The 26,099-nt window shown below is 32.2% G+C and overlaps 6 protein-coding genes and 1 pseudogene across 7 annotated transcripts; 6 read left to right on the plus strand and 1 right to left on the minus strand.

Moving 5' to 3' along the window:
* Positions 1-600: 600 nt before the first annotated feature.
* Positions 601-4,901, plus strand: LOC114181938 (methylecgonone reductase-like). Its single transcript, XM_028068623.2, has 4 exons — positions 601-969; positions 3,804-4,047; positions 4,227-4,406; positions 4,488-4,901. The coding sequence occupies exons 1-4, from the start codon at positions 650-652 to the stop codon at positions 4,701-4,703; spliced, it is 960 nt and encodes a 319-aa protein (XP_027924424.1). The 5' UTR covers positions 601-649; the 3' UTR covers positions 4,704-4,901.
* LOC114182035 (rhazimal reductase 2 pseudogene) lies at positions 4,878-5,695 on the plus strand (annotated as a pseudogene).
* Positions 5,696-6,262: 567 nt separating this feature from the next.
* LOC146886652 (methylecgonone reductase-like) lies at positions 6,263-8,677 on the plus strand. Of its 2 annotated transcripts, none has more exons than XM_085672732.1 (4): positions 6,263-6,640; positions 7,267-7,516; positions 7,617-7,796; positions 8,237-8,677. In XM_085672732.1, exons 1-4 carry the CDS (start codon positions 6,279-6,281, stop codon positions 8,354-8,356), a joined length of 912 nt encoding a protein of 303 aa, XP_085528858.1. In that variant the 5' UTR covers positions 6,263-6,278; the 3' UTR covers positions 8,357-8,677. The 2 variants fall into 2 exon arrangements, with proteins under 2 accessions (XP_085528858.1, XP_027924421.1); XM_028068620.2 differs by having other exon boundaries at positions 6,267-6,640; positions 8,274-8,677.
* A 1,001-nt stretch (positions 8,678-9,678) lies between these two features.
* On the plus strand, positions 9,679-12,061 carry LOC114181936 (methylecgonone reductase-like). Its single transcript, XM_028068621.2, has 4 exons — positions 9,679-10,025; positions 10,632-10,881; positions 10,984-11,163; positions 11,616-12,061. Exons 1-4 carry the CDS (start codon positions 9,709-9,711, stop codon positions 11,838-11,840), a joined length of 972 nt encoding a protein of 323 aa, XP_027924422.1. The 5' UTR covers positions 9,679-9,708; the 3' UTR covers positions 11,841-12,061.
* Positions 12,062-14,065: 2,004 nt separating this feature from the next.
* On the plus strand, positions 14,066-16,758 carry LOC114181937 (methylecgonone reductase-like). Its single transcript, XM_028068622.2, has 4 exons — positions 14,066-14,598; positions 15,225-15,474; positions 15,577-15,756; positions 16,364-16,758. The coding sequence occupies exons 1-4, from the start codon at positions 14,282-14,284 to the stop codon at positions 16,577-16,579; spliced, it is 963 nt and encodes a 320-aa protein (XP_027924423.1). The 5' UTR covers positions 14,066-14,281; the 3' UTR covers positions 16,580-16,758.
* A 726-nt stretch (positions 16,759-17,484) lies between these two features.
* Positions 17,485-20,327, plus strand: LOC114182383 (Tetratricopeptide repeat (TPR)-like superfamily protein). Its single transcript, XM_028069257.2, has one exon. It carries the CDS (start codon positions 17,555-17,557, stop codon positions 20,111-20,113), a length of 2,559 nt encoding a protein of 852 aa, XP_027925058.1. The 5' UTR covers positions 17,485-17,554; the 3' UTR covers positions 20,114-20,327.
* A 490-nt stretch (positions 20,328-20,817) lies between these two features.
* Positions 20,818-24,136, minus strand: LOC114182624 (uncharacterized protein At1g24485-like). Its single transcript, XM_028069526.2, has 7 exons — positions 23,508-24,136; positions 22,305-22,777; positions 21,901-22,033; positions 21,706-21,774; positions 21,541-21,612; positions 21,374-21,442; positions 20,818-21,235 (listed from the first exon to the last, which is right to left on the minus strand). The coding sequence occupies exons 1-7, from the start codon at positions 24,095-24,097 to the stop codon at positions 21,013-21,015; spliced, it is 1,629 nt and encodes a 542-aa protein (XP_027925327.1). The 5' UTR covers positions 24,098-24,136; the 3' UTR covers positions 20,818-21,012.
* Positions 24,137-26,099: the final 1,963 nt, after the last annotated feature.

Consider the following 26,099-nt stretch of genomic DNA (forward strand, 5'->3'; position numbering starts at 1 on the left):
GTTTTATGTTGGTGTATTCATACAACGGGTTTAGATTAGGTGCATTGGTTATCAGTTCAACAATGTTTTATGTAATGTATTATTTTATATGATTGTAAATGTGGAGTAAATTTTATTTTGTAGGATTGCAATGACATGTTAATATGTGCTTGTTTGGAAACCTAGATGTATATTTGTGTGTGATGACTCGACGAAAGGTGGTGAAGAAACTTCATCGAGATTCTTAAGGAGAGTGATGAGAAGTGACACTTTTATATTTTATTGAAAAAATTCTAAAAAAAAATGATGAAAAGTGATATTTGTGTACCTTGGAGAAGCTCTCAAACAAAATAATAAAAAATAATACATGTATACTTTATCGAAAAAAATTTCGAGAAAAGTAATGGAAAACGAAAATAAGCTTAAAACAAACAAAAAATATCAAATATTAAAATTTAGATTTGTTACATTAATTAAATCTATAAATAAATAATATATATAATATTGGACCATTTATTGTCTATATTATGTTTGGATGTTTGAAAGTGGACCACTCCATTTATGTGTAGGTTTAGAGAGGGTATTATTATAAGTTATAAGAATATGGCACCAACAATATAGTTCAATTAACTTCTGAAACTATTTTCTTCAATTCCAATTCACAGGAGCAATGGAGGAGGAAAAAACAATACCAGAGGTGGTGCTGAACTCAGGACAGAAGATGCCGATGTTGGGTTTTGGCACAGGAACAGTGCCATTACCGCCACCGCATGTGCTCATTCCTGCATTCATGGAAGCCATAAAAGTTGGCTACAGACATTTTGACACTGCAGCTTATTACGGTTCCGAAGAGCCTCTTGGCGAAGCAATAGCGCAAGCACTGGATCAAGGTCTCATCAAGAGTCGCAGTGAGATCTTTGTCACTACTAAATTGTGGTGCACTGAAGCTCATTCTGGCCTTGTGCTCCCTGCACTCCACCGTTCATTACAGTAATTTTGTTATCCTTTTTATAAGATTGCTAAATTTTCTTTTTACTTTTCTTATTACTTGAGTTTGTTGATACTGATTGCTAGATTACTTTATAATTTTCTTCAGACCTACACTATTTCATTTATGTATAACAAAGCTGTATACATTTTTATTTCTAATATTTTTTATATCTTTTTTTATATATAATTTTTTTTATAAGATTGAAATATTATTATATTTTTTTTATATTATAAAAAAAATTGTGAGATTTAGGTTACACATCTTCGATCTTTTATTATGTCTTTTCCATCCGTGTTCATAGGTAATAAATCATGCACAGTTATGAACATATACATCCGTGTTCAATCTTTTATTATGTCTTTTCTTCCTTTGTCCTTCGACACAACAAAGATTTTACGGTCACTTTTTTTTTCTTCTTAATTTAGTTTTAAATTTAGTTTATACTTTTAAGAGAATTACTTAAAAATTGTTTGCAAACTTGTATAATTTGTAAGAAGTTATTCCGTCGGAATGCAACAAACTTTTTAAGTTCACATAAGGTTTGAGTGTTTATTCTTTTTTAATAAAAAATAATTTGATTGTTTTGTATCATTAAAACATATCTTTTTACTTTCATTGTGATGAAATCATTTACAAACTTCTTATTTGTTCTTCTTATATATTTTTTCACGTTTTTAATTTAAATAATTTCATTTTTTATCATTTTCTTTTTTTTTATCTAAATAACTTTACTTTCTATTGTCATTTCTTTTTTCCTTCTTTCTCTTTAGTTTCATTCCATAATCTAAAGAAAAGTTGAGGTCTTTCAATAGCTTAGGATATAATTCATTTTTATAAAGAATTTGATAAAGTTATGTTTAAGGTCAATTGATGTTATTAGAGTACTATTGATTAATGTCACCAAGATTGTTTTTTTAGATGTCAATTAATTCTTTTATCAAAATTTAAATTTAAATTTATTATTAATTTATTTCAAATTATAACTTTTTTATAAATTGCTAAATTTTATTAATTTATTTTATTTTTCTTCTTAAATAAAATAAATTTATGTTAGTATTTTATTTGAAATTACATTTTATCAAAGTTAGTAGTGTCATTTAGTAAAAAATGTTGTATTTATTTGTGGTATGAGTATATTTTCAGTCATTTCACTGGCACTATTTGAATATATATATATATATATATATATATATATATATATATATATATATATATATATATATATATATATATATATATATATATATATATACTACATTTGTTTTTCAAATTTACTTTTAATTTTTTTTTAACATTAAAATAGTTATTTAACAATTTTATTGTTTCTTTAAATTTAACTACTTTTTTTAACAGTCATTTTTCTAAATTTAACATTTTTTAAATTATAAAACTATTACTAATAAAAATTTTCATATTATATATTATACGAGATTTTTCTTGCAAATTTGTTAAACAAATTTGTAAGATAAAACTTTTTCTTGTTATTTTTTCTAAGAATCTTAAATGACATATATTTCTTCGTGGATAATTATTTCCTATAAAATTATATAATTCGTAAATATTTCTTACAAAATTTGTTGTAAAAATTTTTTTATACAAAATATTTTTTAAAAAAATTGACAGCAATTTCCTGCAAATTTTTTTCATAATAAAATCTATAAATATTTCTTACAAAAAAAATTTCAAAACAAAATTGACATGAAATATGAGGTTTTTTAGTAGTGTATCTATAAAATAAATAAAATTTATCTATAATAATTTATTTATATTTAATTTCATAATTATAATAATAATAATTATATTATTTTTGTTATCATAAAAAAATAAACACGCTAGTAATAAATAATAATTATTATTGCATATGATACTTTAGCACATAAAACATATATAATAAAGTTATATTATTTTTGTTTAAATAAAATATTAAAAAAATATTTTACAATTTAAGTATTTAAATTTAATATAATTAAATTTTTTAAAAATTATAATATTTTCTGTCCAAATCACATAAGATAAGAATATAGTGTGAAGTAATGATATAATTATAGTAACTAATACAAGTTAGTAAATAATCCTCAACTAACATTTTATTATCCAAATTAAAATTATTGACATCAAATATTATTTAAGGATGGTTACTGGTTCTTCAAATCACTTGTTATTGGATAATTCATAAATGTCTTGATATATAGATTTTACTTAACACTCAATAGATTCAGTTCTTGGTAAGAAATATAAGAATCTCTTATATATATTAGTATTGTGATAACAACGTATATAAATGAGGAATAGTTTTGATTCTTTTTACCTTTTCGTATCCTCTCAAATCCAAATTCTAAAGCTTATTGAGAAAAATTTCAATTTAATCAAAGAATAAAAGTTTATAATATTAGTCTTAGATAATTTAGTTTAGAATTCAGAAACTTCTTTTAGTCTTAGTTTAGTTCAAGTCAGATTTCTCCACAACTTGTAATGCTACTGCTGTTTCAGATTTTGCTTCAATACAAGTTAGATTGTGTTCAATTGAACTTCTTCTTTTACTTTATTTGTATTTTTCAATTCAGTTTCTGTCATCATTTTACTATCTCTGAACTTGTTAGTTTAGTGTAATTGCATTCAACCTAATTTTTGTAAGTCTGAGATGAAAGATATGAACTTGTAAGTCTTCTATTTTTTCATTTTTGCGTGTCACACTGCTGTGTTCTAGTGGTTTGATTGATCTTATTCTAAAAGTTCAAATGTTTTGACTTCTTATGAGTTCTGATGATGTGATTTATGCAAGATTCATCCAAAGACTAAAAGTGCAATGATTTGAATGTTACATTTTTTATAGGAGGTTGGGTCTAGAGTATGTGGATCTTTACCTAATCCATTTTCCAGTGAGACTGAGACAAGGAGCTAAAGGAACCAAGTATGGCAAAGAAGACATTCTTCCTTTGGACATGAAAGGAACATGGGAAGACATGGAACAATGCTCTAAATTGGGTTTGGCCAAATCCATTGGTGTAAGCAATTTTGGGGTCAAAAAGCTTTCACAACTTGTCCAGAATGCGATTATTACTCCTGCTCTTGTCCAGGTACTCTCATGTTATCAACTGCATAAATGAAACCTTCACAATCCATTTTGTTCTTAGACCTTTCAGTTGAAATCACATCCTTCTTCAATAGCAGTGTACAATGTTTTGAATTGTTGCCAAAGGAACTAGTTTGTGTATGAAATTTAGCTTATGTGTTTGTAAAAATGCATCCTCTGCAGGTGGAGATGAACGCAGCATGGCAACAGGAAAACCTGAGAAAATTCTGCAAAGAGAAAGGAATACATGTGAGTGCATGGTCTCCTCTGGGAGCCAATGGGGCTGTGTGGGGTTCCCTTGCTGTTGTGGACAGTCCTATTCTGAAGGACATTGCATTGAAATCAGGCAAGAGTGTGGCACAGGTGAGTTAAACATAAAACATGATAGACAATATACATGGATTATGTGATGTGAAACTTAGTGGTTAGTGTGTGCAATTGCAGGTTGCACTGAGGTGGATTATAGAGGAAGGTGCAACTCCAATAGTGAAGAGCTTCAACAGTGAGAGAATGAGGCAAAATCTTGAGATTTTCGATTGGGAGCTGAGTGAGAGTGATTCAGAGAAGATTAAACAAATTCCACAGCACAGGGGTTTCAAAGGTGAACGTTTTGTCTCTGAGTTTGGCCCTTTCAAAACTCTCGAAGATCTTTGGGAATGAATGCACATCAATCTCATCAATGCTGTTTCTGCTTTCTCATCCACTGTTTCCAAGTGGAAAACACTGTGTTTCGCTTGTTCTAAGACCTTTCCTTTCAAATAAACAAGCTTTTAAATAACAGTTTAATTCTCATTAGCATAATTTTAATTTATCAGTGTTGAGAACTAAATAGGCATGAATTTAGTATGCAGTAATATTCTAATAACCACACGTTTCTCAACCGTTGCCATCATTTTCATCATTCTCTCTACGTGGTAGCTGCTTTCTCCAAACGGTTGTAAGATAATGTTTTTTAAGGTACGTGTAATAACAAAATGCCAGTTATAGGCAAGGGAACTTCAGTTGAGAATGTTCCATCAAATGAGGCCCTTGCTTCTATCTTTGTTGATGCCATTGAGGTTGGTTATCGCCATTTTGACACTGCCTCTGTGTATGGAACAGAGGAAACCATTGGTGTAGCTATTGCAAAAGCCATAGATGAAGTTTTCATCACTTCAAAACCTTGGAACACAGATGCACACTGTGATCTTATTGTCCCAGCTCTCAAGACCACATTGAAGTAACCTTAATCTCCTCACTTTGTTACTAATGATCTTAGTAGAGTGTTTTAACATTTGATAGAAAACTTCTATTATCTAGATAACCTGGAGTACTAATGAAACTGCTTGAAAGTTTTATCACTTTTCTGACTATTAATGTTGCTTAAATACTTCATCTGCTACACAATGTTTGTTTAGAAAGCTGGGGATGGAGTATGTGGATCTTTATCTGATTCATTGGCCAGTGGGGTTGAGACATGATCCTGAAAATCCAACTTTTTTTCCAAGGAAGATTTGCTGCCCTTTGATATAGAAGGAACATGGAAAGCTATAGAAGAGTGATACAAGTTGGGATTAGCAAAGTCCATTGGGATTTGCAATTATGGTACCAAAAAACACACCAAAATCTTGGAAATAGCCACAATTTATCCTGCAGTGAATCAGGTGGCATAATGTGATTACACTAAGATGGTTTTGGATAGATTTTGGTTAATTGGCATTTTTGAAAAAATAAAATAATAATTCACAATATTTCTACAAACCTTTTTATTTAATATATAATCAGCCAAACCCCTTCTGAAGAAACTTGCAATCTCAATCATGCTTTGGTCATTAGAGGACAAATGAAACTCAATGATACAATAATATTATCTTGTGCTGGTCCAAGCTCTCAGTAATGCAGCCTGACGTATGGACATAATATAGCAACAACAACAACTCAAGTCTCAAAGTCAACTTGGTAGGCCTGCAATCTGCAGCATAACCTTATCACCAATTTCTCCAACCAATTTGTTATATGTTGAGGTTTTCTTAAAGTTTTGTGACACGTATTTAGTAAAGCTTACATACAACTGATACAAGAAACAACAAAAACAAGAAATGAAGTTGGGTACAAGCAACAAAACAAAGATTTTAGGGGAAAAAATAAGTTAATTTATGGCCGTGATATTTACATGTGTTTGTATTTATGTGGACCGGTTCATCCAAAGTTGATAAGTCTTATTTTCTTCGAAAGCCTTTGACTTATCACTTTTATATGGTCTATAGAACATTTCAAAACACATCAAAACCAGCAGAAAATATGGAAGAAAAAAGAATCCCAGAAGTGATACTAAACTCAGGGAAAAAGATGCCATTGATAGGCCTTGGAACCGCATCAATTCCTCTTCCACCACATGAAACTTTCACCTCCATACTTATTGATGCTTTTGAGGTTGGCTACAGACACTTTGATACTGCTTCTATGTACGGCAGTGAGGAGCCTCTGGGAAAAGCTGTGGAAAAGGCTTTGGAGTTAGGCATTGTAAAGAGCAGAGATGAAGTATTCATCACTTCAAAACTATGGCCATCTGATGCTCATCCTGACCTTGTTCTTCCAGCTCTCAAGACCTCACTGCAGTAAGTACACAGCAGCTTTGTCTACTCACTTGGATACGATATATATAAAAAGGTTTAATTACTCATTTGGTTTGTGTTCTCGTCCAAAAATGTTAAATTGGTCTTTCAGCTTTTTTCAGTTTCAATTTAGTTTCGATTTGTGAAAATTGATACAATTTGATCTTGACTTGTGAAAAATTGATGCAATTCAGTTCATCACGTTAAATTTATTGAAACGGATAAATGATTTTTCATCAATATTGACACTAGGATTATGATAATTATACCAACAAAACAAATCATCCTTATTAACAGCTTCAAATTTGATCAAAATTTTTTAATTCATTTCGAGAAATTTAAACGAAATGACTAAACTGCATCAATGTTTCACAAATCAGGACCAAACTACATCAATTTTCACAAATTAAAACTAAAAGGAAACTAAAGAACTGACTTGACATTTTTGAACGAAAACAGATACCAAATGACTAATTAAACCTTATACAAACTTCACTATTTGACTTTTACATCTGAAAACTATTGTTTTAATTGTTCCAATATACTTTTCAAAACCTTATATGATCATCCTCTTATCCAGTTTTGTTTCTCTTTATGCATGTTATGTAAATTTCCCTGAAACTGCTTAGGAAGTTGGGGTTGGAATATGTAGATCTGTATTTGATTCATTTTCCAGTGAGGATGAAACCTGAAGCCAAAGGGCCATATGATATATTAAAGGAGAATGTGATCCCCTCTTTTGACATGAAAGGAGTATGGGAAGCTATGGAAGAATGTTGCAGATTAGGCTTAGCAAAGTCTATTGGTGTCAGCAACTTTGGCATCAAAAAGCTCAACCAACTCTTGGAAAATGCAACCATCCCTCCTGCTGTCAATCAGGTATGAAGATTTAGCAACTACATGCAGATTTATATTCAAACAGTGATGAAACACTTGTTGATGTTGGTGATTGGTGATTCCTTCCTTTCATTGGTTTTAGGTGGAAATGAATCTCTCATGGCAACAGGCTAAACTCAGAGAATTTTGCAAACAGAAAGGAATCCATGTGAGTGCATGGTCACCACTGGGAGCATACAAAAGTGATTATGGTACAAATGCAGTTATGGAGAGCCCAATCCTTAAGGAAATCGCTTGTGCAAGACAGAAGACCATCGCTCAGGTTCTCTTACTATCTCAGACTTAAACTGTCACCACGTTACAGCTCTACTTTTGTGACCATGAAGTTCTAAATTTAGATAAAGAAAATACCCATGAGATCATTATATTTTCATCACAACTGGAGATATTTGATTTATTGGTATAACTTTGTCATCTTATACCGTAATTGTTGTAGTTATGATATTGTTGTTGATTTTTTAGAAGTCTAAGCAGTCATTAATCATTGAGTCTGATACTACCAATGAGGGATTGATAATATTTTTAACCAAAAACCTCAAGACTTTAGGTTTTGTGTTATTGTTGTTATGGTTATACTACTGTTATTTTTTTTACTCATTATTCCATTACCTTGAAGCATTGGGTTTATAGTCTTTCATCTTATATAGTATTTAACTTTGTTACTTTTAAGTGGAATTTTGACTCATTTGAATTATTTTCAAGAGTTTTGTGAGGGGCAATGACATGCATGGTGATGCAGATTGCTCTAAGATGGATATACGAGGAAGGGGCAAGTGCAATAGTGAGAAGCTTCAACAAGGAGAGAATGAAAGAGAACCTTGAGTTATTTGATTGGGAACTGAGTGAGGAAGAATCACAGAAATTCAGGCACATTCCCCAGCTTAGGATGTTTTCTGGAATAAACTTTGTATCAGAAAATGGACCTTACAAGAGCTTGGAAGAGTTTTGGGATGGAGACCCTTAAAATGTGTCTGTGTATACATATTTACCTATGCAACTCATGCCATAGATTCTTCATTGTTGTCGACCCAGTTTATAAAAATGTATTCTGGATTCATATTAACTTCTCCGAGACTTCAGTTAATAGGATCCATGTGGATCAAAATATTTCAAAGAAAAAGAATTCTTAGAGCATATTTTTCACTTTCTAAAATTTCAGTAGATGTAGGTGGATTAAATGTCCACTGCTACAAATCTTTATTTCTTTTAACTAGTTTATTTATGTTTATTTAATCATTTAACTTTCAAATAAACAAGCTTTTAAAGCCTTGGAACACAGATGCACACTGTGATGTTATTGTTCCAGCTCTCAAGACCACATTAAAGTAACCTTAATCTCCTCACTTTGTTACTAATGATCTTAGTAGAGTATTTTAACATTTGATAGAAAACTTTTATTATCTAGATAACCTAGAGTACTAATGAAACTGCTTGAAAATTTTATCACTAATGTTGCTTAAATACTTCATCTGCTACACAATGTTTGTTTAGAAAGCTGGGGATGGAGTATGTGGATCTTTATCTGATTCATTGGCCAGTGAGGTTGAGACATGATCTTGAAAATCCAACTTTTTTTCCAAGGAACATGGAAAACTATGGAAGAGTGTTACAAGTTGGGACTAGCAAAGTCTATTGGCATTTGCAATTATGGTACCAAAAAACTCACCAAAATCTTGGAAATAGCCACAATTTATCCTGTAGTGAATCAGATAGCATAATGTGATTACACTAAGATGGTTTTGGATAGATTTTGGTTAATTGGCATTTTTGAAAAAAGAAATAATTCGCAATATTTCTACAAACCTTGTCCAACTTTATTTAATATATAATCAGCCAAACCTCTTCTAAAGAAACATGTAATCAGCCAATAATGCTTTTATATGGTCATTAGACCATATCAAAGTGATAATTCAAACAAGAACAAAATTAAAGGTTTGAATTTAGACGATCAAGAAACAACAAAAACAAGATATGAAGTTGGGTACAAGCAACAAAAAAAGGATTTTAGGGGAAAAAATAAGTTATTTTATGGCCGTGATGTTTACATGTGTTTGTATTTATGTGGACCGGTTCATCCCAAGTTGATAAGTCTAGTTTTCTTCGAAAGACTTTGAATTATCACTTTTTTATGGTATATAAGAACATTTCAACACACATCAAACCCAACAGAAAATATGGAAGCAAAAAAAATCCCAGAAGTGATACTAAACTCAGGAAAAAAGATGCCAGTGATAGGCCTTGGAACCGCATCAATTCCTCCTACACCACATGAAACTCTCATCTCCATACTTATTGATGCCTTTGAGGTTGGCTACAGACACTTTGATACTGCTTCTTTTTATGGAAGTGAGGAGCCTCTAGGCAAAGCTGTGGAAAAGGCTTTGGAGTTAGGCCTTGTAAAGAACAGAGATGAAGTATTCATCACTTCAAAACTATGGCCATCTGATGCTCACCCTCACCTTGTTCTTCCAGCTCTCAAGACCTCACTGCAGTAAGTACACAGCAGCTTTGTCTACTCATTTTGTTCCTTCCAGTATTCATAAAATCTTTACCTTTTAATATTTTTCATCTGAAAACGGTCGAAGATCTCACATCGACTAGAGATAAGACAAGTTTATAGTATATAAATGGGTGCAAACTTCACCTTACAAGACAATTTTGTAGGGTTGAATTAGGCTTACAGTTCACGTTTTAACATGCTATCACTATCAAAGTCATGAGTTAGAAACTATCTTAACGAGATTTGTTGTTGTTCTGCCTATTGTGCCACCCCTATCGGGAGATTTATTGTTTGTTGGGCCTATCGTGTCACCTGCTATCAGACCGATATTGAAGTGTCAATTACACATCGACTAGATATAAGACAAGTTTAGTTATAAGTGAGTATAAACTTTACCTTACAAGCGGTTTTGTAGATTACACATCGACTAGAGATAAAACAAGTTTATTTATAAGTGGTTGCAAAGTTCACTGTTTAACAAAAACTATTGTTTAGATTGTTACAAAATATACTTTTTAAACCTTATATGATTATCCTCTTATTATCTAGTTTTGTTCTCTTGTTGCATGTTATGTAAATTTCCCTGAAACTGCTTAGGAAGTTGGGGTTGGAGTATGTAGATCTGTTTTTGATTCATTGGCCACTGAGTATGAAACCTGAAGCCAAAGGGCCAGCTGATATAGTAAAGGAGAATGTGATCCCCTTCTTTGACATGAAAGGAATATGGGAAGCTATGGAAGAGTGTTGCAGATTAGGCTTAGCAAAGTCTGTTGGTGTCAGCAACTTTGGCATCAAAAAGCTGAACCAGCTCTTGGAAAATGCAACCATCCCTCCTGCTGTCAATCAGGTATATAAAGATTTAGCAACTACATGCAGATTTATATTCAAACAGTGATGAAACACTTGTTGATGTTGGTGATTGGTGATTCCTTCCTTCCATTGGTCTTAGGTGGAAATGAGTCCCTCATGGCAACAGGCTAAACTCAGAGAATTTTGCAAACAGAAAGGAATTCATGTGAGTGCATGGTCACCACTGGGATCTTACAAAAATTTTTTTGGTACAAACGCAGTTATGGAGAGCCCAATCCTTAAGGAAATCGCTTGTGCAAGACAGAAGACCATCGCTCAGGTTCTCTTGCTATCTCAGACTTGAACTGTCACCACATTACAACCTACTTTTGTGACCATGAAGTTCTAAATTTAGATAAAGAAAATAATCAAGAGATCATTTTATTTTCACCAGAACTCGAGGCATTGGGTTGGGTTTATGGATCATCTTTTATGGTGAATAACTTTGTCATAGTTATACCATTATTGTTGTGATTATGGTATTATTGTATTTTTGTTGTTGTTATTATAACAGTTTAGTCTAAGTAGTCACTAACCATGATTCAGATACCTATGATCAATAAGAAATTGACATCAACTTGGAACTTAAACTTATATTTGGATTATTTTCGACGATTTTAGTCTTGCTCAATGAGAAAAATGTCTTCCAGAAATAGTTGATGGTTGAAAATGAAGCAAATTAAAAGTGTTTAATTTGTGAAGGGGCAATAATATGCATGCATGGTGATGCAGATTGCACTGAGATGGATATACGAGGAAGGGGCAATTGCAATTGTGAAAAGCTTCAACAAGGAGAGAATGAAAGAGAACCTTGAGCTATTTGAGTGGGAACTGAGCGAGGAAGAATCACAGAAATTCAGGGACATTCCCCAGCTTAGGATGTTTTCTGGAATAAACTTTGTATCAGAAAATGGACCTTACAAAACCTTGGAAGAGCTTTGGGATGGAGAGCCTTGAAATGTGTCTGTCTCTACATATTTTACCTATTATGCAATTCTTGCCATGGATTCTTCATTCTTATCAACCCAAAGGGTGTTAGGTAAACTTGTGTTGGGTAAACTTAGATAGAATAAAGTTATTGTTAATTAGTATACTAGTCGTTTATAGTCGTTGGGTGGTTAATTGGGTGATTAATGTATTAGCTGTCGAATAATTAATGTATTAATCATTAATCGTTAGATAGTTAATGTACTAATAGTTTATAATTATTGAAAGTGCAACAGATAAAAATTGTAAATTATATTGTTGATAACATGAATAACATGAAGAAAAAGAAAAAGTGAATAAGTTGTTCATCGAAGAACCTATTTATCCTAACAATGGAAAGACACACAAGATTTTATAAAAATGTATTCTGGACTCATATTAACTTCCCCAAGACTTCACTCAATAAATCCATGTGGATCACGATATTTCGATGAATAAGTATTCTTAGTTGAACCTACGCATATTTCACTTTCTAAAATTTCATTAAACAAATCTTTGTTTCTTTAAACTACTTTATTTATATTAATTTAATCATTTAACTTGATTCTTTTATATGTCCTTAAATGAAGATAAACTATAAACTTTTATATTATTGTTGAAGAATTTTTATTAAGATAGATGGAGGAGATTAATTACCTCTAAGGTATCAATTGCCAGATTTAATATCACAACGTAAAATCTTAAAATTCAAAGTTTTCGTGGATCTTTCTTTTTTTTATATTTCACTTCACTTTCTTATAACTCATATTTAGATTCCTAATATTTGTTACTCTAAAAGAATTACCTCTTATGCTAATCAACAATTAGATCCATAAAAACATTAAGCTAAGAGATATGCTTATTGTTTCTTATGTTTAAATGGGTACATTAATTCGTTTATGATATATACAATTTTTTTATTCTATAAAATCAAGAAGATTAAAGAAAATTAATTTACATTGGTATTTTTAATTAGTGTGAAACTAGATTGAAATTGAGAAAAATATAAATTACTTAAAATAAATACTTTGGGTATAAATAACATAAAATAATAAACATCGTTTTTTAAAAGATTAAATATGTTTTACTCCTTAATTTTTGTTGTGAGATTGAAATTTGTTCTTTAACCTTATATGTAACAAAATTTAACGTAATTGACTTTAAATGAATATATTCATTAATTTTTAAAATTTAAAAATAAAAATATATTAAAATTTTAAAAAAGAAATAAATTCCAATTTCATGTAAAGATTTATAGACTAAAATCATATTTAAACTTTTTTAAATAATCTAAGTAAATCACGCATTTCATGTATTTATATATATTTTGATTTTTATAAAAAAAATCGATCATTTTGTTTCTACAATATATATTTTTATTATTTTAGCTTCTTAATCATATTCATGTCATTGCTTAATGGCAAAACCTCGTTGCAGGGACAACTAAAATTTTATATTATAAGAAACTAAAGCAAAAGATAACAGGAATTGAAACGATAAATTACAATTGTTAGAGGACAACCAAGATATTCAAACCTTAATTTAATCATCTTAAATTTAGTATATATTGAAACAAGAGACAAAAAGATCTTGTTACTTCATTTATTTTCACTAAAAAGGACATAAATTTATCATTACTAATATATATATATATATATATATATATATATATATATATATATATATATATATATATATATATATATATATAACCAATCTTTTATAGAAATTCATGTCTAATAGGGAAACAAAATAAGATAAACTTTAGTAGGAGCTTGCCATTTTATCCTTTTGTTAAATGCATATATGCATTGTGGAAAGCAAAGAAAGAACATCCCCATGGATATAATTTATAAATCTGCAGAATTTATTGAAAAAGAAATATTTTATTGACAAAATTGATAAAATTACTAAATAAAACAATTTTTTATTTTATTTATGAAAGTTACAAAAATAAAATAATAAAGTTTTAATTTTTTTTTATCAAAAGTAATAAGTTATCAAAGTTTGTCAGACAAAACTTTTTGAGAGTAGCATTCTTTTTATTTGTTTAATACATAGCCAGACAAACCTCTCTTATCTTGTGCTGGTCCTGCCTCTCAGATAGGCAGCCTAACGTATGGACATAATATAGCCACAACTCAAGTCTCAAACTCAACACATCATAATTGTAAACTGTGGAACAAAACAGAACATGGAACCAGTTTCTCCTACCAATTGGTTACATGTTAAGGTTTATTTAAGGTTTTGTAACACATATTTAGTAAAGGTTATATGCAACTGTCACAACAAAATACTTGTTACAAACTCCTTCATGCGTCACAGTTTGACATTTAATAGTGATAAGTCTAGTTTTCTTCGAAAGCCTTTGACTTATCACTTTTATATGGTCTATAAGAACATTTCAAAACTCATCAAAACCAGCAGAAAATATGGAAGAAAAAAGAATCCCAGAAGTGATACTAAACTCGGGGAAAAAGATGCCATTGATAGGCCTTGGAACCGCATCAATTCCTCTTCCACCACATCAAACTCTCACCTCCATACTTATTGATGCCTTTGAGGTTGGCTACAGACACTTTGATACTGCCTCTGTGTACGGAAGTGAGGAGCCTCTGGGCAATGCCGTGGAAAAGCCTTTGGAGTTAGGCATTGTAAAGAGCAGAGATGAAGTATTCATCACTTCAAAACTATGGCCATCTGATGCTCACCCTCACCTTGTTCTTCCAGCTCTCAGGACCTCACTGCAGTAAGTACACAGCAGCTTTGTCTACTCACTTGCTTCCAATATATATAAAAAGGTTTAACCAGTCATTTTGCTTTCTGTTATCGTTCAAAAATGTCAAGTTAATCCTTCTGGTTGTCTGGGTCTCAATTTGGTTCTGATTTTATGAAAAATGATACAATGTGGTCTTGATTTGTAAGAAATTGATGCAATGCGGTACGCACGTTAAATCTCTTAAAATGCGTCAATGATTTTTCATCAATGTTAACACTAGAATTATTGTTAATTACACCAACAAAATAAATCATTCTTATTAATCGCTTTACTTTTGATGAAAACCTTTAATCCATCTCAAGATATGTAAGCAAAATGACTAAATTGCATCAATGTTTCACAAACACGACCGAAATGCATCAATTTTCACAAATTGAAACTAAAATCAAACTAAAGAGCTGACTTAACATTTTTGAACGAAAACAGAGACCAAATGACTAATTAAACCTTATAAAAACTTTACTATTTGATTTTTACATCTGAAAACTATTGTTTTAATTGTTACAATCTACTTTTCAAAACCTTATATGATCATCCTCTTAACCAGTTTTGTTTCTCTTTATGCATGTTGTGTAAATTTCCCTGAAACTGCTTAGGAAGTTGGGGTTGGAGTATGTAGATCTGTATTTGATTCATTTTCCAGTGAGGCTGAAACCTGAAGCCAGAGGTCAAAATGATATGTTAAAGGAGAATGTGATCCCCTCTTTTGACATGAAAGGAATATGGGAAGCTATGGAAGAATCTTGCAGATTAGGCTTAGCAAAGTCTATTGGTGTCAGCAACTTTGGCATCAAAAAGCTGAACCAGCTCTTGGAAAATGCAACCATCCCTCCTGCTGTCAATCAGGTATATGAAGATTTAGCAACTACATGCAGATTTATATTCAAACAGTGATGAAACACTTGTTGATGTTGGTGATTGGTGATTCCTTCCTTCCATTGGTTTTAGGTGGAAATGAATCTCTCATGGCAACAGGCTAAACTCAGAGAATTTTGCAAACAGAAAGGAATTCATGTGAGTGCATGGTCACCACTGGGATCTTACAAAAGTGATTATGGTACAAATGCAGTTATGGAGAGCCCAATCCTTAAGGAAATCGCTTGTGCAAGACACAAGACCATCGCTCAGGTTCTCTTACTATCTCAGACTTAAACTGTCACCACGTTACAGCTCTACTTTTTTTACCATGAAGTTCTAAATTTAGATAAAGAAAATACCCAAGAGATCATTTTATTTTCATCACATCTGGAGGTATTGGATTTATTGGTATAACTTGGTCAGCTTATATCGTAATTGTTGTATTTTGTTGTTATTGATTTTATAACGATCTAAGCAGTTATTAACAACCGACTCTGATACCATGATAAATAAGGGATCGATAACACTTTTAACTTAAAACCTTCGCACTTTTGAGTTTTGTGTTATTGTTGTTATGGTTTTGTTATTGTTGTTTTTACTCATTAACTCATTACCTTGAAGCATTGGACTTATAGTCTTTCATCTTATACCGGTATAACTTTGTCATCTTTAAGTGAAACTTCGACTGATACTTGAATTATTTTCGAGAGTTTTGGTGTTAACAGAATAGAAAAATGTCTTTCACAAAAAAAGTTATCAAAAACCTCTTGTATGTTTGTGTGGCCAATTTTATTCCAATCCAGAAATAGTTGATGGTTGAAAATGAAGCAAATTAAAAGTGTTTTGTGAAGGGGCAATGACATGCATGGTGATGCAGATTGCTCTGAGATGGATATACGAGGAAGGGGCAAGTGCAATTGTGAGAAGCTTCAACAAGGAGAGAATGAAAGAGAACCTTGAGTTATTTGATTGGGAACTGAGTGAGGAAGAATCACAGAAATTCAGGCACATTCCCCAGCTTAGGTTGTTTTCTGGAATAAACTTTGTATCAGAAAATGGACCTTACAAAACCTTGGAAGAGTTTTGGGATTGAGACCCTTAAAATGTGTCTGTTTCTACATATTTACCTATGCAACTCATGCCATAGATTCTTCATTGTTATCGACCCAGTTTATAAAAATGTATTCTGGATTCATATTAACTTCTCCCAGACTTCAGTTAACAGGATCCATGTGGATCAAAATATTTCAATGAAAAAGAATTCTTAGAGCATATTTTCCACTTTCTAAAATTTCAGTAGATGTAGGTGGATTAAATGTCCACTACTAAGATATTCAAACCTTAATTTAATCATATTAATTTTAGTTTATATGGAAACAAGAGACAAGAATACTTTATTCCTTCATTTATTTCCACTAAAAAGTACACATAAATTTATTTACTAATAACGAACCAATCTTTTATAGAAAAATAATTTCTAATAAGGAAACAAAATAAGATAAACTCTAGTTGGAGTTTGCCATTTTATCTATAGTAGTGTAATGTAATTATAAATAACAAGGATACATTTTGGATATTTAAAGAAAAAAAAAATCAATAGACAAGGTTTACAAGTTAGATTTATTTTTACTAATACTCATAATATTTTAAGAAGTATAGTGCCTATTCTTTTAATTATTCAGATTTTAAAAATTGAAGTAAAAAGATAATAGAGTTTACTTTTTAATATAGTCCAAAGTTTTATAGTTTAAATAATTTAAATTAACTATTTTGTTAGTTCGTTTTATTAATACTTCCAACAACAAAATAAGGTGGAGGCTTTACATCAGGCTGAAAGATATAAAGGATAATAAAATATATTTATAATTAATTATTTCAACTTTTAAAATACTTGTTTAGAAAAATTCAATATTTTATTTAACTTAAATTTACAATAAATAGTATTTGTTAACATATAAATCATATTTTGAACTTATGATAAATAATTTATTTGGATGATATTTTTTTTGTTACACGCACCACACAACACATGATTACATAACATTCTCCATGAAAAGATGAAAACAAAATGAAGAAGTGCTTCCAGCAGCAGCGGTTACAACCGCTACCTTCATGTCAGATTCTACCTTTCTCCGGTGGCCTTCAGTTCCAACTTAGCTTCTCTGCGTTCAAAGCCAAGAAGCGCGTTTCGGTCCCCGAAGCAAAGCTCAATTACAAGCCTCAGCTTCGGGTTTCGAAGCGAGCTCCGAAGCAAAGTCGAGACCACCCGAAACTGCTCTCACCCGATGCTGACGTGGACTTCTCTTCCGAACTGAGCGCGGCGCAGTGCAACGCGATTCTGAAACGGCTGGAAGAGAACGCGGAGGACGACGCCAAAACGCTGTCGTTTTTCGAGAAGATGAGGGAAACCGGGAAGCTGGAACGCAACGCCGGCGCTTACAGTGTAATGCTTCGGGTGTTGAGCAGAAGAGGAGATTGGGAAGGCGCGGAGAAGCTGATTTCTGAAATGAAGGTGAGTTTCGGTTCCGAATTGAGCTTCAATGTGTTCAACACTGTTATATACGCATGCTGCAAACGGAACATGGTGAAATTGGGGACAAAGTGGTTCCGAATGATGTTGGATTGTGGCGTGGCGCCCAATGTGGCGACCATTGGGATGCTCATGGGTCTTTATCGGAAGGGATGGAACCTGGAGGAGGCGGAATTTGCGTTTTCCCAAATGAGAGGGTTTGGAATTGTTTGTGAATCTGCGTATTCTTCAATGATAACAATTTACACGCGTTTCAGGTTGTACGAGAAGGCCCTAGGCGTGATCGAGTTGATGAGGAAGGACGAGGTGGTGCCCAATTTGGAGAATTGGTTGGTGATGTTGAATGCTTATAGCCAGCAAGGAAAATTGGAGGATGCTGAGAGAGTGTTGGAGGCAATGCAAAAGGCAGGGTTTTCTGCTAATATCATTGCTTACAATACTATGATAACTGGTTATGGGAAGGCTGGTGAAATGGATTCTGCACAGAGGTTGTTCATGAGGATGCAACAGAGTCTACAGTTGGATCCGGATGAAACTACTTACAGATCCATGATTGAGGGTTGGGGTAGAGCTGATAATTATGAGTATGCCACGAGATATTATAAGGAGCTCAAAGAGTTGGGGTTCAAGCCCAGTTCCTCCAACTTGTTTACATTGATTAAGCTGGAAGCTAAATATGGAGATGATGAAGCTGTGGTAGAGATTCTTGATGATATGGTGGAGTGTGGATGCCAGTATTCATCTATAATTGGTACTCTTCTTCATGTGTATGAGAGTGCTGGAAAGGTTCATAAGGTGCCACATCTGCTGAAAGGTGTGTTTTATCAGCATGTGCTGGTCAACCAGAGTTCTTGTTCCACTCTGGTCATGGCTTATGTGAAGCATCGGCTGGTGGATGATGCCTTGAAAGTGTTGAATGACAAAAAGTGGCGAGATCCTAGATATGAGGATAACCTCTATCATCTTTTGATTTGCTCGGGCAAAGAGGCAGGTTTCCTGGACGATGCTGTGAAGATATACACTCAAATGCCCAAATGTGATGACAACCCAAACTTGCACATAGCGTGCACCATGATTGACATTTACAGTGTCATGGGCCTCTTCAAGGATGCAGAAGTGTTGTATCTGAAGTTGAAGTCTTCGGGAGTTGTATTGGATATGATTGCTTTCAGCATTGTTATAAGAATGTATGTCAAAGCTGGATCTTTGAATGATGCTTGCGCAGTTTTGGATGCTGTTCAGAAGCGATCAGATATTGTTCCAGACAAATTTTTGTTATGTGACATGCTGCGTATTTATCAAAGATGTAACATGGTGGATAAATTGTCTGATTTATACTACAAAATCTCGAAAAATCGAGAGGATTTTGACCAGGAACTATATAATTGTGTCATAAATTGCTGTGCTCAGGCTCTGCCAGTTGATGAGCTTTCTAGGCTTTTTGATGAGATGATACAGCGTGAATTTGTGCCGAGCACAATTACCTTTAATGTCATGCTTGATGTCTTGGGGAAAGCCAAGCTTTTCAAGAAGGTTCGAAGGCTGTACTTCATGGCTAAGAAAGAAGGCCTGGTTGATGTGATCACTTACAATACAATCATAGCTGCATATGGTAAAAACAAAGACTTCGACAACATGTCATTGACAGTTCAGAAAATGGAATTTGATGGATTTTCAGTTTCCCTTGAAGCATACAATTCAATGCTTGATGCTTATGGGAAAAATGGTCAAATGGAGACATTTAGATCTGTGCTGCAAAGGATGAAGGACTCAAATTGTGCCTCTGACCACTACACATACAACACTATGATCAATATCTATGGAGAACAAGGATGGATTGATGAAGTAGCTAACGTGCTTGCAGAATTGAAAGAATGCGGACTCAGACCTGATTTGTGCAGCTATAACACATTGATCAAGGCTTATGGGATTGCAGGAATGGTTGAAGAGGCTGTAGGTTTGATCAAGGAAATGAGAAAAAATGGAATCGAACCCGACAAGAAAACCTACACAAATCTTATCACTGCACTGCGACGAAATGATAATTTTTTAGAAGCAGTTAAATGGTCACTGTGGATGAAGCAGATGAAATTATGAACTTCATAAACTATGGCGTTCCTATAAGTGATTCTGGACCTTCTAACCCTCGTTCTTTGAAGAACAGTTACCTTAAAAGTCATACATGAGTACAGCCTCGGACCCATGGCTTTCTTGTAAGATTTCTCTGTATATCTTGTAGCAAAAATAAAACAAATAAACATTTTGTGTATGTGTAATCTCACAATAATATGATCAACAATATTTTGAAGCATTTTAGACTTGTAAATTATAGATAGGAATGTATTTAAATTATCTCTCTTATGTTGTATTCAACAATTCAAGATTGAAGTTCTTGACCATGATATTCTCTATCATTTATTTTTTCTAATTGCAATAAAGTATTGAATGAAAAATATTATTTAACGATTTCAAGTTAAACTTATATTATACGACTAACATAAAATATATTATATTATTTAATTCTTTGTTTTAATGTATTGCTGACGTAAAAAACTTAATACTATCCACTAATTATAAATTAAGATAATTATGACTACGAAAGTTTACGATAGGATGATAGTGTAAAAACTTATAAGCATAGAAAACTATTAAAACCTACATACATATTGTGTCAAGACTTTTAATTTTTAGACTCGTGAACCCAATTCGTTAACCCACTCATGATTTAATTTTAATCAAACATATATATATATAACTTAAATTATAAATAAACCAAATAAACATTCGCTCTGCACTTGATAACTATTCTGTCACTAGTCCTAATAATTCTACCATTGAAAGATGTAAAATTAACAATCTTGTTTCTTCACTCGTAACGACAAAAAGATACAATATATTCATAACAAACAAAGTACACTCAAAACAAATTTCTAATAAACACTGATTTAGAACTTTTCTAAAATAGATATTAATACCAACAATGCATGGGAATGGATCTAAAAGTGCATAGCAGTATTAACTAGTAACAGCAGAGTTTGCATAGCTACTATGAATGCCATGTTTAGATTGTTATTAATCTTCTCAGTTCCACCTCCTAAAGGTTCATCGCTTGAAACAAATTGAAGTCCTAATGGTGGTGGTGGTGGTGATGGAAGAACCTTACTTGGAGAATCACTTAGAGGTTGACAATACATTCCCGAGAGGCAATTATTTGTTGTGCTGAAATTAGGAAATGGAAGTCAGAAAATGCACACTACCATATTTGAAATGGCAGAAAAGCTGTTTGAAAAACCATAAAGAAGTTACATTCTAATGTTTATTCTCACTATCAAGAAAGCATAAAAAAAATCGACTTACACTAGTTCAATACTCTTATTCTTTAGAGATGTGGGTATGGAACCATTGAACCTGTTGTTAGACAAATTCCTGCACAATGAATTGGAAAAAAAATTTGCTTTCAATGTATAGAGTTCAAAGCACTGATGCATTGGTTGGAACATAATGTGTTCAACAATGAAACTTACAATGTTTTGAGATTAGGGAGAAGACCAAGGAAATCAGGAATGAGACCTTCTATGGTATTGTTTTGCAAATAACTGCAATTCATAGAGAAGTTTAACTAATGAATAGAAAGCTAATGTTTCAACGTAACAGATGCAACAAATTTTTTTCTGGATTTTGTGTCTCACATGATTTCAAGTGCATTCATGGAACTGAAATCAGGAAGTGTGCCTCGCAGATTATAACCAGTAAGATACCTATTTTTTTCCACCATATATATACAACAAAGTTAGCATTTATGCTGTGTATAATTTCTAAACATTGTTTTGATAAAAAAAAAATAAAAATCTAAACACTGTATGAAAGAAGGGTTATCGACTTACAATGCAGTTACTCTAGGTTTGACATCAGTGTTGCATTGTATCCAATCCCAGTTATATGGATATGGTAGACAAGGGTCACCACTCCACTCCACAAGCACTTCAAATGCCAACTGCAGTTGTAACAAACCTTCCACTAAATTGACAAAAGAAAACACAGACAAAAAATACCAAGTTAAAATAACTCATGCTAACTTGTAGAACTTCTAGTAAATTTGTATCAAACAACCATGTATGTAATCAAACAAAAGTTAGTGGTCAGAATCATTTTAAAAAGTAGTGTGCATTTGTTTAATCTTAACCACTTGGTTTGTATCAATAACTCTCATTTCTCATGATAGAGTTATCAAATTATGTGCTCCCTATAGAGATATGTACATATTTTTATAACACCAGAACACACTTACCATCTCTGCTATCAGTTCCTGCTGTTAATGCATCACTTAAGGTATAAACTTCAAGAGCATTGAGAACAGGAGGAAGGGTGGAAGTTTCTGAAGCCTGCAGAATAAATGAAGTCTTTGCTGAAGCTGTCATGTTGGTGATGAACACTTCTTTCACACTTCCAAAAGGAGGAACTATTGGACTTAAAAAGGGCTTGTTGTCTATGTACATCTGAATGGATCTTTTGCCAACTGCACTTTCATTCACTTCTGAGAAGTAAGCAGTGATGTAAATAGGAAGCTCCTTTGTGGATAGCCTATTGATGAACTGCATGTATTGTGTGGTGCTTGAGGAAATAATGGCATTTTCAAGTGCAGCTTGTGGTGGATGATCTTCAGCTGTACTAGTATCAATGCCTGAAGGCTCACTTTTCACTTCAGAAAGGCCTATACCATATGATGGCGCCCATATTCGATCAAAAACATCATATGGGTACCTACCATATTCCAGTTGATGCAACAATAACAATGTCAAACACCAGATCCAATAGCAAACATTTTTCTACTGGAAAGTGTATTACACAATAAAATAAAATGAAGTGATGCACCCAAATGTCATTTAATCTGATTCACCAATGTGAAGAGCTTTTATACTACTATTCAATTACAAATATCATACTGTATTTGTTAACTTTTGTAAATAGTAATTACAACTCTCAACTAACATTGCATTGGTCTCGGTCTACAATTTAAAAGTCTCTATATGAAGATTAAACTCTTCTTAAAGCTATATAAAAACTTTTGGAGTTAGTTCAACTCTGAAAAAAGAACTTTCAAGTCAACAGTTCAAGTTTACCATTCATCAAAATTTATTTAAGGGAAAGAGTGATGGGTCTTACAACGGAGAATTCACTGAAAAGATACAACACCAGACAATCCAACCTGCATAAGGCATTAACACCATCCTAACTCAAAATCTTAAGATAATGAATTTATAGGTCTTCTTCTTTATACAAAGTTCAACTTTCTCATTCTAACTCATACTTGAATTCCCAACAATAATGTTTCAGAACTCCCTGTAGTTAGAATAAGGAAATCCTTCTATGTACTATATAGAGTGAGGAAATTCAAACTTTGAGTTTAAATACCATAATATATACTTCTACTTACCATAGTTCATAAATCTACCATTAAGGGTGTGTGTATCAGTATTGTAATTCCTCATACCTTATAGTTTGATTTCCACCAAAAGCATATCTCCATTGCAAAATCAATGCATGATTGGGATCAACGTGACTGTACATTGTGGGGTCCAAGCTACGTACTTCAAGGGATGATATGAAAGGAAACTGATTAGGCTTTGTTTGAGCAACACATATGCTGGTGAAGTTTCCCTTTGCTACATATATTGCTTCATAATCAACATAATAGTAACTTGAGCTGTTCACAGTGGCCCAGTAGTTGCCATCAAACTGAAGATCAAACACTGGTGGAGAGAATTTGTCGTCATAATTGCCATAGTAAAAGCTTGCTCTTGTAAGAATTTTCTCTCCTTTTCCAACTCTGATGGAATAGCAATTCTTTTTTCTATCTGTGAACACCCTCAGAGTGCTCAATGGATTAGAACCAAGATAGACTTGATGAGACTCACCATGCTGAATGTAGTCATCATCTCCAATCCATCTTATGTTGTTTTCATCAGTGGAAGATTGTGAGGATCCACAATCAATGCTTACAAACACTGTGAGACAAGGTTCTGAGACCAACAGCACCCAAAGTGCTACTCCTAAAACAAAACTTTCTGGAGGGATTTTCATGGATGGTTGAGAAGAGGTTTATGAAAAGGATAAGCTGGTAACTGGTGTGGAGTTGTGTGTTTAGCCCAAGCATGTTGTGATTATATATATAATGATGCCATCATGGCTTCATTAGTGATATGCATGCATGTAGTGACCAGCCAGCGAAGTTTGAGAAGTAATTATTGGATATTCAACTGTTGGTTGTGTTTGCACTTAAAAGGTATTTTCTTGATGTTTGTTGTGTCTTCTTATTTGACTTATGATTTAGATATCATATGTTGAAAGTTATGTAGAGAGCAGCTTCAAAGTGATAATCACTAAAAAAACCATGGTGCAAGAAAAGTGGTGACCAATGTTTGATGGGTTAAGATGATCAATGTAAGAAGAAAAATTAAGAGACTAAATCATACTTGATAAATAATGTTGAGTTAAATATGTTTTTGGTCCCTTAACTTCTAGTGAAAACTAGAATTAGTTTCTCGTCAAAACTTTGACCTAATTTAATCGTCCAATTTTAGAAATGTGTGAATTTAATCCTTTTAACCAAATTTTGTTAAATTATTTGACGTTTCATAATAGCATTTGAGTTGTTTACACGGTTTGATATATTTTCACTTCAATGTTAACTTAGAAAGTGGTTGCAACGTTAAATAAACTTAACAAAATTTTATTAAAATGACTAAATCTACGCATTTTAAAGATAAGAGACTAAATTGGTCAAAAGTTTCGAAGAGAAACTAATTCCAATTTTTACTGAAAGTTGAAGAACCAAAAACATATTTAACCCAAAAATGTCTAAAGAAGTCTTGTAATCTTTCTTGGTTGAATTATTAGCATCACATGTTACTGGTCTTGTAATGTTTGAAGAACTCTTGTAAAGATACTTAATTAGTTGGTTCAAATCCTCGTTGGCATTGTCAACATCATAAAGAGGAAGAAACAAAAGTACTATTACATTATCAGAGAATAAATAACACTTTCATATCATAGTTCATGTCTTTCACATAGTCTCAAACATATCCAGATGTCATGAGCCAGTTAACAACATAATAACTATGGCTTTTTTGAAAAATAAAATAAAAATAGTTTCAACAGAAAATAGTTGTCATAAGATGTAGCATGTGATTCCCTGTTAAAATAATTAGACTACAAAAGTCATGGATGAGAGAAATATTTATTTTACATATATTTTAAGCAAATTAAAATTTTAATTATTGAAATATCTCTTCTAAGAACAAGTATATTAGTAAAGTCTGAAAATTTGTCAACACGCCATTTTTTATATGTAATGTTTTAATTTTTGTTAGTGTGGGGCCTATTTTAAAAATATAGTTCTAATTTGTATTTTTGTATCAAATAAGAGGATATACATTAGTAAATGTATTTTAGAGAAGAGACATATTTCTAACATAAAACATAATGTTGTCCATGTTTAATGCTGAATGAAATTAGAAAAATATATCTTAATACCTTTTTCCTCCCTTTTCGATTTTTTTAAAATGTTGTTGCTAATTTTTAAAATCTTGATATTTTAGCACGACTAGGAGCTTTACACGTGTTATATTTAGTCGTATGATTAGGATACACCTACCACATTATATTGGTGTTAAATTCTTTAAATGATACTTTAATTCATAAAAATAAATGATAATGTAAGCATTGAAAATGAATCAATTTATTTTTAGTCATTGTTTCCTTTTCAACTCCTTGTCATTGACCATTCAATCATTTTGTAATTGTTGTGTTAAAGAATGATTAACTTAATAAATAAATTGTTGCGTAATCCTAAACAATACGTGACGTGCATTAACTCTGCTGTACAACAACTGATTTAATATTTATTAATTGTGATAATATATAGTTTTTGAAAGGTAAATTATCAATTCAGTCTAGAGACAGACCTGTATCATATCAAATTTTATAAAAACCTAAGTTGTTAAAAGACCTTCTAAAAAAATTGGAAAGCTTATCGAAAATTTATGTTAAGTATAAATATTAATTTTTATAGTATTATTATACT

Source organism: Vigna unguiculata, chromosome 4 (assembly GCF_037176805.1).
Source record: "Vigna unguiculata cultivar grain cowpea cultivar isolate G323 ecotype 2 chromosome 4, ASM3717680v1, whole genome shotgun sequence".
Lineage (NCBI taxonomy): Eukaryota > Viridiplantae > Streptophyta > Magnoliopsida > Fabales > Fabaceae > Vigna > Vigna unguiculata.